The following is a 13,579-nucleotide window of genomic DNA, read 5'->3' as shown; positions in this document are numbered from 1 at the left end:
TCTCAAAAATGTCAGCTCCCTACAAAAGGGATAAGAAGTCTAAAATTACAAGGACTAGTTTACAAGCATGTAGTAAAGTTATGGAAGGTTTATTCTAATAAATTGTTCATATTTAATTACCAGCAAATATACTTTTAAGAAGATTTGGAATATTTTGAGATACATCCTAGACTTCTAAGTTTAATGCTAGAGAAAATGTAAGGCCTTTGAAAACCGAGGCCTGGATGCCAGAATCAGCAAGTTGGGTGGTCCCTAGCTGACCAGCTTCAGCCTAAAGTTGCACGGTTAAAAAGTGCCAGCAGAAGAGGAAGAGCAAATGGACGGCTAAACTTAGAGTCAGAGGACTTCACATGCCCAGTGACCTTCATCTCTCTGAGGCTCACTTTGCTTCATCTGTGTCCTGGGAAGCATGACTTGTGATGAGAATTAAATGAACTTATTTACAAAACAGAGAGTCACAGATGTAGAAAACAATCTTATGGTTACCAGGAGGAAAAGGTGGGGGGAGGGATAAATTGGGAGATTGGGATTGACATAGACACACTACTATATAGAAAACAGATAACTAATAAGGACCTACCGTAGAGCACAAGAACTCTACTCAATGCTGTATAATGACCTATACGGGAAAAGAATCTAAAAAAGAGTGGATATATGTATATGCATAACTGATTCACTTTGCTGTACAGCAGAAAGTAATACAACATTATAAATCAACTATACTCCAATAAAAATCTTTTTTAAATTGTGATGAGAACTAAATCATGGGAAAAGCGAAGTCCTTGATATTGATTCTCCATCCACCTTAAGATAAGAATACCAGCTCCATCAATGATTCTAGTGTATTTTCAATGAAAGATGTTGGCTATCTAGTAGTTACGGGACTTACCTGCTGTAAGCTTTGAAATTTTCTCTCAAGATCCGTGAGCTAGCAGTGGGGAGGAGAAAACATCCGTTAGCTGGTTCAAAGGCGTGTCACATATAATGCTATCCTGTGACATATTTTCCTAATACCTTCTGCTGGGGACTTACTTTATCTGTTTGTTCCTTTTCTTATTGCCTTTTCCCTCCTCTTTTCTCTCCCCTTCAGGCTTCCCTTCCTTCCTACTCTCTTCCATGGCATGCATTCTTTTTTTGTTTTTTAAGAAGTACAACCCAATGATAAGTTGTTTCATTGATTCTCTGTGCATGGTGACTCTGGGAATTTTCCTAAGTGACAGTGACCCATCCACCTTGTGCTATCAGCAAGTGAGCAAAGCTGACTTACACCACAAGCTCTGGTCACAGAATTTCCAACCACGGCCCATCACCACCTCTACACCCTCTACTAGAGCTGGGTCACTTAACCCAAAAGCCCACGATCACAACACTACATTTCTAAAGAGGATACAAATTTGGTATATCTTCTGCAAAAGAATTATTTACAAAGTTGAATTAAGGAGAACCCATTTGCTCTGAGGATGTGGAGGTCAGACTCACCTTGGAATCAAGCTGGTGGATTTGATTAGAAATATTCTGAGGCAGACCAATTGCACCTCTTTTTAAGTTCGTAATATCGTCTTTGTTTGTCTGGATCTAATTTTAAAAAGAAGGAGAAGAAAAAGGAGGAGGAAGAGAATGCTAGTGAAAAAATCATGTATATAAGAATAAAAGTTTTTAAATTTGAGTAGTATTCTACTTTAAGCCCTGAGATCTTGTCCATTATTAGAAAAACCAGAACAATGCCACATATAATAAACGTTGGACTAAAATAGCCGTGGCATAATCCCATTTACCCTTTCAGTAACAATATATCAAGGAATTTTCCATTTGCATATTTTCCCATAATAACACTTCAGAATGCATGTAAAGAGGCCTGGCTTGGAATGAGACTGTTCAGGTTTTAAATCTTGGCTCAGCCATTTAATGTATGTCCTTGGACATGTTGCTGCAGAGTCCCTCTACCTCCCTTACTGAAGGGGTAATCATAACGCCAACCTCACGGGGCAGCTGTGAGGGTTAGATGAGACGACGCACATAAAGTGCTGAGCACAGTGGATAGCCCATAATAAGCTCTAAATACCAACTCCTAATGTTATGACTGATAGGCCTGCATGATGTAGAAAACAATGAGCACTGAAAACAGCCAATAAGACAGGAGAATAACTGGCCAATTCTGTTGTGTGGCAAAAGTAAACTGGTCACATCTACCCCTTTCTATGGCCCCCCTCCATCCTTGGTCCCCTTGTAAAGAGGCCCCACTATCACCCTCTGCATCTTCTCTGGGCTAGAGTAAATAAGCCTACACAGCGAGCCACTTCCTGCTAGAATTATTACCTGTACCCCTCATTAACCCTAGGGCATTGCTCTTTACAAGGACTTGTTGCACCTCCGATTATGTTCCCTGTGCTAAAGATTCAAAGTACAGATTAACATAGGCCTCCTTCTCACACCAGTTAGAATGGGCATCATCAGAAAACCTACAAACAATAAATGCTGGAGAGGGTGTGGAGGAAAGGGAACCCTCTTGCACTGTTGGTGGGAATGGAAATTGATACAGCCACTATGGAGAACAGTATGGAGGTTCCTTAAAAAACTAAAAATAGAACTACCATACGACCCAGCAATCCCACTACTGGGCATATACCCTGAGAAAACCATAATTCAAAAAGACACATGCACCCCAATGTTCACTGCAGCACTATTTACAATAGCCAGGTCATGGAAGCAACGTAAATGCCCATCGACAGACGAATGGATAAAGAAGATGTGGTACATATGTACAATGCAATATTACTCAGCCATAAGAAGGAACAAAATTGGGTCATTTGTAGAGACGTGGATGGACCTAGAGACTGTCATACAGAGTGAAGTATGTCAGAAAGAGAAAAACAAATATTATATATTAACTCACATATGTGGAATCTAGAAAAATGGTACAGATGAACTGGTTTGCAAGGCAGATATAGAGACACAGATGTAGAGAACAAACGTATGGACACCAAGGGGGGAAAGTGGCGGGTGGTGGTGGTGGTGGTGTGATGAATTGGGAGATTCGGATTGACATGTATGCACTAATATGTATAAAATAGATAACTAATAAGAACCTGCTGTATAAAAAATAATAATAAAATAAATTTAAAAAAACAAACAAACAAAAAATAGGCCTGTTCAATCAAGTAACCATATACGAACATACAAAACTACTTCAATGCATTTCCAGTGTATTACCTGATGTAAACATTCGCCAACATCTTCATCATTTAATTTAATTTTTCCCAGGGATCCAGTTCTAAATTCAATGTTTTTAGTTGATCCAGTAAGAAACACTAAATTTCCCCTCTCTGCAGTCATTCGAGGCCTGCATAATCCAAGCCAGAGAATGTATTGGTAATTATGGCATATAGTCTTTAAGTCTAAAGAACAAAGTTTCTCACCAAATAACTACAGACTGCATACACCTTTGCTTTGTGGTCAACTCAACCAAATTCTCCCTGCTCACCTGCCATTTCTTTCTTTGCAAATTTCCTGGAGGTATCTCCTAGTAATTGTATGCTTGCCTAATTTGCAAAATGATAAATGAAAAGTTTGTGTATAAAAAGATACTTCCATACATCAATACAACTGTTTTTCCCTATCTTGTTTTTAACATCATTGTTTTCCTCAAGAAAAATTACACCTTTGCTTACCTGGTTATTTGTGAAAACTGACGAGGAACCACCCTAGTCCATCAGCAGAAATAATCCATGTGTCTACTTACTGTTGGAGGTCAGTATTTCTTTTTTGTCTCTGCAGCGCAAGTCCTCCAGCTTCACCATATGATTCAGCAAATGTCAATAAAATAACCAAACTCCAAAGAAAAAGTGAGGACATCTTCCTCACCAACCTCCAAGGTTGTCAGGTAGGAGGGAGGCCGCTCTACCCAACTGAGTGTGGCAGTTTGGAGAAAGCAAACCAGGCAGATGTACTTTGATCAGTGGAATGTCCTGCAGTTTTCAGATCTTCCTTCTTTGCCCTAGAAGGCTACATTATTTCTTCTTCCTGAGGGATGTAAATGATCTTAGATCTTCAGTACTCTTCAACTTGTGAGAGGTCAAAATCTACTTCTAAGTGATGCACAACTTAATCATTATCTGCTTGACCTTTGAAATGGTAACAAATTGCTTTGGAAACATCCACTAAAACAATCCTTGCTTAAGAAGTAGCCACCTTTCAACAAACGCTTCTGGGAAAACTGGATATCCACATGCAAAAGAATAAAGTTGGACCCTGACTTTGTATTATGTAGAAAAATTAACTCAAAATGAACCAAATACCTAACTATAGGAGATAAAACCATAACATTCTTAGGAAAAAACATAGGGGGAAGCTTCATCACATTGGATTCCGCAATGATTTCTTTGATGTGACTCCAAGACCACAAACAACAAAAGAGAAAAAGAATAGATAAATTGGACTACTTCAAAACGAAAAACTTTTGTATATTAAAGGACACTATCAACAGAGTGAAAAGGCAACTCAAAGAATGGGAAAAAATTTGCAAATCATATATATGATAAGAGGTTAATATGCAGAATCTGTAAAGAACTCCTACAACTCAACAGCAAAAAACAAATAAACCAATTAAGAAATGGGCAAAGAAAATCAACATTTCTTCAGAGGAGATATTCAAATAGCCAAACAACACATGAAAAGATGCCCAACATCACTAATCACCAGGGAAATACAAATCAGAACCACAATGAGACACCACTTCACACTCATAGGATGGTTACTATCAAACAAAAGCAGAAAATAGTAAGTATTGGGTGAGGATGTGAAAAAATCAGAACCCTTGTACACTGTTGGTGAGAATGTAAAATGGTACAGTTACTGTAAAACAGTGGCAGTTGCTCAAAAAATTCAACATAGAATTGCCATATGATCCAGGAATTCTACTTCTGGGTATATACACGAAAGAACGGAAAACAGGGACTCAAAGAGATATTTGTACAACTATGTTCATAGCAGCATTACATGGAAGCAAGCCAAGTGTTCATTGACCGATATGAATGGAAAAACAAAATGTGTTGCATGCATATCATGGAATATTATTCAGCCTTAAGAAGGAAGGAAACTCTGACATATGCTACAACGTGGATGAACCTTGAAGACATTATGCTAATTGAAATAAGCCAATCACAAAAGGGCAAATACTTGATGATTCCATTCATATGAAGAACCTAAAGTAGTCAGATTTATAGAGACAGAAAGTAGAATGGTGGTTTCCAGAGATGCGGGGTAGGGAGAATGGTAAGTTACTGTTTAATGGGTACAGAGTTTCACTTTGGAAAGATGAAAAAAAGTTCTGGAGATAGATAGTGGTGATGGTTGCACAACAATGTGAAGGTATGTAATACCATTGAACTTAAAAATTACTCCCTTAAATAGGCTCTGCAACTTGATATTATGGAGAGATGTAACACTGTTTTACACCTGTTCTGTTCAACCATAAGAACAAAACTAGCAAAACTAGCTGGCAAGCTGCTGTTTTCTTGAGGTGATACTTAAGTCAAGTGATGAGTTTTTTGTTATTCTGTTATTCGTTTTAAGAAATGGGTGTCATACAACAACATATTTCAAGTTGAATACATTTTTTTAAAGTTTCATTAGTTCAAGCTTTGTTTAAAAGCTTAACAGTTTGGTACGGGGGGTGGAGGGAAATCTTGTCTTCGTGAAATATTTGTCAACTTTAAGAATAGGATGGGTTAGAATCCTCCAACACAAAGGACAATTCTAACTCTGAGCTTTGAACATAACTATTTTCATGATTCTATTTTCTTAAAGGTTACTTGCACTCAGCAAATTTGTTAAGTGCAATAAAAGATGTCTCCAGCATGATTTCAATAAGAACTTCCTTTTTTTTAACAGAATTTTCCTGTGTTACTAATGTGTTTATTATTAAACAAAGTAAAGATAATTTCTCTGCTCCCAATCTAGCCCTCCAATTCCTAATTGTCCGTCATGCTAGAAAGAAAAGAAAGAAATATGCTTTCAAGGTCTGACTGACTTTGGAATGACGAGTTAGGGAATTTTACATTCAGCCCACCTGATCAACTCTAGCTGAGATCAATACACAAGTCAGACAGTCTGCACATGATTCAGTGGAAGCAATATAAAAATCAGTCGCTGTTTCCACACCATTATCACTCATCCTTTTTACCTGCCTTATTTGGAATTTCTTCAGCAAAGCCATATTAAGATAGTTTTAGAATCCATGACCTCAGACTTAGCAGGTGAATTTTCTCCCCTCTCCTTTTCCCAGGGTAAATGTTCTATTGACCTGAAACCCTGTCTTTCATTGGCTGGCAAAGCTCCCATTTCCTCCCTAATTCAGAATGCATTCCACAAAGATTCTTCATGTGCCCTTTACATATTAGCCATTCTACAAAATGATAGGAATACAAAGTGGAATACATTGCAGATTTTCCCCTCCAAAGTCAGGTCTAGGGAAGATCATTCGTGTGGGTTCAAAATCCAGCTCCATCACTTTCTGACCATGTGGCCCTGTTTCTTCACCAGCAGAAAGATAATAATAACAGCACTGAAGGTATACAAAATGTTTAACACATCCGGTCTTTGGCATGTGATGTGTCCACTAAATGTAAACTGCGGTTATCATGTAAATAAGTATAACCCTCCTTCCTCTTCCACGCTTGAACTTGGGTTTCTTAAAGTAAGAAATGATAGAAGAATCCACAGTTGACTTAAAAACCATGGGCACCAGGAATATCAGGGGTGTCTAATCTCCCCTTTTATGGAAGAAGATTCCAGAACAGAGACATGCATTGAGGACTTTGAGTGAGGGAGGGGACAGCTGACCTGCAGCTGGGGATGTGAGGCAAAAGTAAACTGGTGTCTGAGAACCAGGCAAGGCGGCGCCAGGAAGCGAGGAAGAACCCCACATGGACGGGTGGAGAGCAAGATTAGATTTAAATCCTAGAGTCTCCAAGAGCAGGCAACCCAAACGGAACAAACTCTTCCTCGAGATGGAGATGAGAAGACAGAGAAAGGGAGGGTTTGCCCTAGGAGCTGCTCCATGGGAGGGACCGAGTGTGAGAGTACACCTAAGAAAGCCGTGATACACTTTTTTTTTGCATTCATTAAAATAAAATTATTAATTCAGAACACTAATAATATCCATGATATTTACACATCTTAAGTTTGTCAAGAGGTCTGCTGCACTCTTGGTTTCCAGCCTTTGGCATCTGCAACAAGGTGCATGCCAATGTGTTTTGCTTTGTTGCAGATGTTACACATGGTATGTGGAGTTAGGGTTTTTTCTGCTTCTCCATCTGCACAGGCAGTGTGTTACTAATCAATAATGCATGGCCTGCTGACCTGTGCTCCCAACCCTGCCCCATGGTGTCACCTTCCTCTCTTCTCTTCCTCCCAGCTTCTTAGCTCTTCTTACAGAAGTATCAGCTCCCTTCTCTTCCTCCCTCCCTCCTTACAAAAAAGAATCAGAATTATCTTCTCCTTTCTTCTTCCTTTAACTTTTCTAAGACATCTTTGTACACCCCTTGCTTCTTCTGTCCCATTCACTTCACCTCCTTTTTCTGCTTGAATCCTCAGTTCCCACCATTTCTAATCATCCCCAACACAATGCACAAATGAAATTCACGAGTGACTCATAATTCACAAAGGAAAATTCTGTGGTCATCAAAAGTATATATGCAAGTAAATTCCAGTATACTAGAAGTTCACATGAGGGGGACTGCTGGGTAAGAAGGCATCACTGTAATCAGACCGTTGATAAGGACCAAAACAAAAGCACAACAACAAAAGCAACAGAGAACAGAATTACCTCTGCCTGGGAAGGGCAATGCAGGCTTCCCACGAGCCAGGTGAGTCTCACAGAATGTGCAGGACTTCTCCAGGCAAAGCAGGGGGATTGGGAGCTCCAGACAGAGAAAACGGCACATCCAACGCTTTCCAATTACAAAAGAGCTAAACGTGGCTGCAACGGTGTGTGTTTGCGGGAGATGAAATTTTTTAAAGGGAAAGGAAGTCAGGTCCAGAAGGACCAGGAAAACAGCATGAACCAAACCGAAAAAGAGGTCCTAAACCCAGTCTGGGCATACTGTAGTGGTTCTGCAAATCCAGGAGGGTCATTTTGGAGAGAGGTGGTTGGGTAAAGGTGGAGGCATTGATGAAGGGCCTTAAGTGGCCGGTTGAAGAATTTTGATTTAATTTTATTTAATGGGGAGCTGCTCTTGTATCTTGAGTTAAATAATCCTTACGTGAAATTTCCAGTAGGCCAGCTGCACTTATCTGGAGGGCTGGATCAGTGTAGGAGTCATGAGAATAGGGAGAGAGGGTTGACATGAAGAGGTGCCTTGGAGGAAGAACGGCAAGATTCTCATACCCTATATTCTAGCTCCCATCTCATTTTATAGCTTCAATGTGGCTTTGGTGCTTTCTTTGGTCCCTTTCCATTTTTACATCAGTTTAAAACAGAATACTGTAGAATTAATCAGTGTTTTTAGTCATTAATGGAAACATCTGTGAATATAATGATCTCTCTCAACCTTTATGACACTTAACTCATTCTCTTTTTCAGGGAACTCACATTGCTTGAAAGGTACATTTACATATGCCAGTTTTTGTGATTTTCTACAAATGTCTGAACAATACAATATTGTTCCAATTGTCTGTTCATTTTCCATGAAGGATCACATAAAATAATTATGGAAATTGATGTAAGTTTAAAACTATTCATTTGCTCATTTCATGGAAAATGCATTATTACCTCCTAGTAAATTACCAAATCCACTACTGCGATGAACTGACCTTTTTGAATGCAGTGTGGTCTTGACTCAGGGAACACAATCCAGACGTTTGTTCTCCATGCTCATTACTACAATGATTGCAATTATCCTTGAGTAGAATGAAAAAGCATTATGGGTTAATCATTACCATTTGAATAATTCAGGTTTGGCAGAGATTTTCCTGAGGAGGTAGATCTTGTTATTCATTATTGAGAGTTTGGAGGACTTTTTTGCTTTTCTTTTTCAGATTTTTTTTTTTAAGTACAATAATCCTTACATAAACAAAGAGGATATAATCAGAAAATTCATATCCAGAGGGAGGAATGTAATAGAGGAACAGAGCTTCACATAAGGAACAGAGGTTGCTAATGGCATATATACGAACACACACACAGCATCTGTGTACTGGGGAGTCTTGTGTCATTGTGAGACAGGGACTGGTTAAGGACAGAGCACACAGCAGAGGGCATACATGGCTAGAATTCATGGTTCCAAAAGCCAGGGGGGACACAGTACAGCTTTCTCCACCTCCCACAGCTCAGGACCTCAGGACTCCAGCACTTCTGCTGGATGAATTCAAGCTTGATTTCCATGAAGGTGTGAAGCCATAAAGCGGAGGTTATCTTTGATGAGGACCATGGGTAAACCCACCTGACATCCCTTTCCAAGGTAACCTAAAAAGAACAAAATAAGCTTTCTACTCTGTGACTCCTAAAATTCCCTGAACAAGGCAATGAAGTGAAAGATTTAGACACCTTTCATACTATAATCAAAGAAAATGACAGGTTGTGTTAACACAATCATGTAAGTGATCATAGCCGTGTAGGGGCAAATAGTTGCTACTCTAATCTTTTGAAAAGGGGGAAATGCATTTTTGTAACAGTATTTTGTATTTGATGAGAGGAAGAGAGCAACTGAAAATTCACCACTGTGGGGATGTGGGGGAGGGAAGGAAGACGATTTTAGGGATACCCTGAGAAAACCGTAATTCAAAAAGGGACATGCACCGCAATGTTCACTGCAGCTCTATTCACAATAGCCAGGACACGGAACCAACCCAAGTGTCCATCAACAGACGAATGGCTAAAGAAGATGTGGCACATACATACAATGGAATATTACTCAGCCATAAAAAGAAACGAAACTGAGTTATTTGCAGTGAGGTGGATGGACCTAGAGACTGTCATACAGAGTGAAGTCAGAAAGAGAAAAACAAATACTATATGTATATGTATAGTATATGTATACTAACACATATATACGGAATCTAAAAAGAAAAAAAAATGGTACTGATGAACCTAGTTGCAGGGCAGGAATAAAGACACAGACATAGAGAATGGACTTGAGGACACGGGGAGGGGGAAGGGTAAGCTGGGACGAAGTGAGAGAGTGGCATGGACATATATACACTACCAAAGGTAAAACAGATAGCTAGTGGGAAACAGCCGCATAGCACAGGGAGATCAGCTTGGTGCTCTGCGATGACCTAGAGGGGTGGGATAGGGAGGGTGGGAGGGAGGCTCAAGAGGGAGGGGATATGGGGACATATGTATGCATATGGCTGATTCACTTTGGTATACAACAGAAACTAATACAGTAAAGCTATTATACTGCAATAAAGATCTATTTAAAAAAACAAAGAGAATGGTAAAATGAGGGGAAAAAAAAGAGTTTAGGGATACTTGGCAGCTACAGAACTGCCTCTTGTGGTGAACTTCTAATTGGAGAGATACAAACAGAAGCAGTTCACAGAGGCATCTTTATCTGGTGATGGGAGGCTTTGCTTCACTGATGTGATTGATGACAGGAGGAGTGTTTTAACAAGGCTGATGCCTGACAAAGGGCCATCATTCCCAGGGGATGCATTAACTGAAGTGCCACACAGATCCGTGGGAACATATAAAGTGTTGTCATCAAGGGCAGGAAGAAGGCTGAGATGACCCCACTTCTCACTCTTACTCAGTGCCATTATTCTAAGATCTACAAAAACCAAAGCCTTTGTCCCTTTGTATTTTTCTTTTTTAAAATAGCGGCTTGGGCTATATTTATTATAGAAGTACTACTAAATCAGGCTTTGCCAACAATTCCTAAACTGTGTTTAGAGGAGGCATAAACAATCCCCTAGGAGTTACACACAACTGTGGTATTAAACACTTTTCTTATAACATCTAATGTGCTATTCTTGTTTAGGTTGACAGATAGAATTATTCCAGCAATTCCCCAAGTCAGGAAAGACATAATGATTCTGCTACAATACTCAGCATATTCACATTCAAGTCAGATTAACTGGACAATTATTTATTAGGTACCCACTGATTGTCAGCATCTGATGAGAGAGGCACCAAGGAGACAGAACTGGGTAAGATACAGCCTTTGTACTGGAGGAAAAAAGTCTGGGGAGGAGATGGTATTATATGCCATCAGGATGCAAATGAAGTAGTGACTTGAAAGCTAGATTACCTATGGTAGAGGTGGAATAGAGTATTGGTTTTGATAGAAAGAATACTTTTAATTATAAAAGTAATATAACTATATTACATTGAATGGAATATTCATAGTCTGGCTTCTTTCACTTAGCATAATGTTTTCAAGGTTCACCTATGTTGTAGCATGTATCAGTACTTCATCCTTTTTTATGACTGAATCTGTTGTACGGATATACACATTTTGTTTATTCATTCATCAACTGATGAACGCAATAGTCATTTCCCTTTTTGGCTATTATGAATAGTGTTGCTATGAACATTCATGTACAAGTTTGTGTGTGGATATGTTTTCAGTTCTCTTTGGAATACGCCTAGGAGCATACTTGTTGGGTCACATAGTAACACAATGTTTTGAGGAACTGCCAAACTGTTTGTCAAAGGGGCTGCTCATTGCATATTTTATTGTTTGGTTTCACAATCTTATATTTCAACATTGTCTAATTGTACCACATTTAATCTGCTTCCAGTTTCACTATGTTTAATATCTTCATTCCTATAAACTGCTGTCCTTTTGAATTATATTATTAAGGCAGATTCCCATGGTGGGTCTTGTTTTTACCATCTTTGACTTTCAACCTACTTAAATCATTTAATTTGAAGCAGGTTTCTTATCAAAGTATATAATTAAATGATGTTTTTTTTAATGCACTCTACCAATCTCTGTATTTTAATTACTGTATTTTGACCAAATATATATATATATATTTTTTTTTTTAATATTTATTTATTATTTTGTCTTTGTTGCTGTGCACGGGCTTTCTCTAGTGGCGAACATTGAGGTGCATGGGCTTCTCATTGCGGTGGCTCTAGGCACGTGGGCTTCAGTAGTTGCAGCTCGTGGGCTCAGAAGTTGTGGCGCACAGCCTTCAGTAGTTGCGGTGCACAGGCTTAGTGGTCCATGGGCTTACTGGCCCCGCGGCATGTGGGGTCTTCCCGGACCAGGGCTCGAACCCTGGTCCCCTGCATTGGCAGGCGGATTCTTAACCACTGCGCCACCAGGGAAGCCCCTGACCGAATATATTTAAGACATTTATCGATCTGGTAGAGGTTGTGCGCCATTTAATCATTTGTTTTGTTTGTTTCCTCTGCTTCACATTCCTCTCTCTTTTCTTGCCTTCCTGTGGCTTACTTAAATATTTCTTAGGATTCCATCTTGATTTATTTGTAGTGGTTTTGAGTGCATTTCTTTGCACAGTTTTTGCAGTGGTTGCTGCTCTGGGTATAACAATATACTGTACGCACATGACTTATCACAGTTGATGGCTATCAGCAATTTACCACTTTAAGTGAAATGAAATCTCAGTTCCATTTAGGTTCCTTGAATTTCTCCACTTTTAAATATTATTGTCTTGAGCATTAGATGGTATTATAATTTTTGTTCAATCGTCAAATGTGATTTATAAAATTCATGAGGAGAAGCATAGTTTACTGTAAGTATCCATACTTCTGCTCTTTCCATTACTCTTTCTTCCTTCCTGATGCTCCAAGATGTCTTTTTTTATCATTTCATTTCTGTTTGAAGAACGTCCAATAGCCATTCTTTATGGGTAGGTTTCCTAGCAACAAACACTTTTAGTTTTGCTTCATTTGAGAATATCATTATTTCCCCTTCATTCCTGTGGGACAGTCTGGACACAGAACTTTCAGTCAACAGTTTTCTTCCTTCAGCACTTAAAAAATGTTGTGCCACCTCTTTCTAGCCCCCATGGTTTCTGACGAGAAATCTGCTGTCATTCAAATTGTGTTCTGCTATAGTAATGTGTCCCTTCTCTCTGGCTGCTTTAATTTTCTTCTCTGTTTTTAGTTTTCACATGTTTAATTATAAAGTGTCTTTGCATGGATTTCTTTCAGCCTATCCTGTTTGGGGTACACTCAGCTTCCTGAACCTGCATATTTATTCTTTGCTAAATTTGAGATGTTTTCATCCATTATTTCTTTGCACATTCATCCAGCTCTATTCTTTTTTCTCCTCTACTTCTTGGACTCCAAATATATGAATGCTGGCTCTTTATTACTGTCTCACAGGTCACTGAGTCTCATTTTTCCCCAGTCTTCTCTTTGTTATTCAGATTTAGTAATTCTATTGCTTATTTTCAAGTTCACTGATTCTATCATCTGTCATTTTAATTCTATTATAGAACCCATCCAATGAGTTTTCCATTTTGGCTATTGTATTTTTCAGTTATAGAATTGCCTTTAATTCTTTTTTTAAAAAAAAAACTGGGACAAAAATGCACACCATAGTGGTTCTTTTATCAACGTTAAAAAAAAAAAATCTCTGTTAACTATTTCCTTGAGGAGCCT

The 13,579-nt window shown here is 38.9% G+C and overlaps 1 protein-coding gene across 2 annotated transcripts in view; it reads right to left on the bottom strand.

The window, feature by feature from the left end:
- The window catches only part of CUBN (cubilin), a 290,843-nt gene that overhangs the window by 271,894 nt on the left and 5,370 nt on the right, over nucleotides 1-13,579 (bottom strand). The window contains exons 2-6 of one of the 2 annotated variants that reach the window (XM_007196413.2): nucleotides 8,812-8,898; nucleotides 3,740-4,020; nucleotides 3,211-3,340; nucleotides 1,480-1,575; nucleotides 890-928 (exon numbers count right to left, since the gene is read on the bottom strand). In XM_007196413.2, coding sequence (XP_007196475.2) covers nucleotides 890-928; nucleotides 1,480-1,575; nucleotides 3,211-3,340; nucleotides 3,740-3,852 — 378 coding nt within the window. In that variant the 5' untranslated portion in view covers nucleotides 3,853-4,020; nucleotides 8,812-8,898. Of the gene's footprint in view, nucleotides 1-889; nucleotides 929-1,479; nucleotides 1,576-3,210; nucleotides 3,341-3,739; nucleotides 4,057-8,811; nucleotides 8,899-13,579 lie in introns of those variants that run through there. The other variant, XM_057544323.1, reaches the window with a different exon arrangement.

Source organism: Balaenoptera acutorostrata, chromosome 3, assembly GCF_949987535.1.
Source record: "Balaenoptera acutorostrata chromosome 3, mBalAcu1.1, whole genome shotgun sequence".
In the NCBI taxonomy this organism is placed as follows: domain Eukaryota; kingdom Metazoa; phylum Chordata; class Mammalia; order Artiodactyla; family Balaenopteridae; genus Balaenoptera; species Balaenoptera acutorostrata.
The sequence above is the reverse complement of the archived record's forward strand: the minus strand, read 5'-3'. Positions and strand labels throughout refer to the sequence as shown.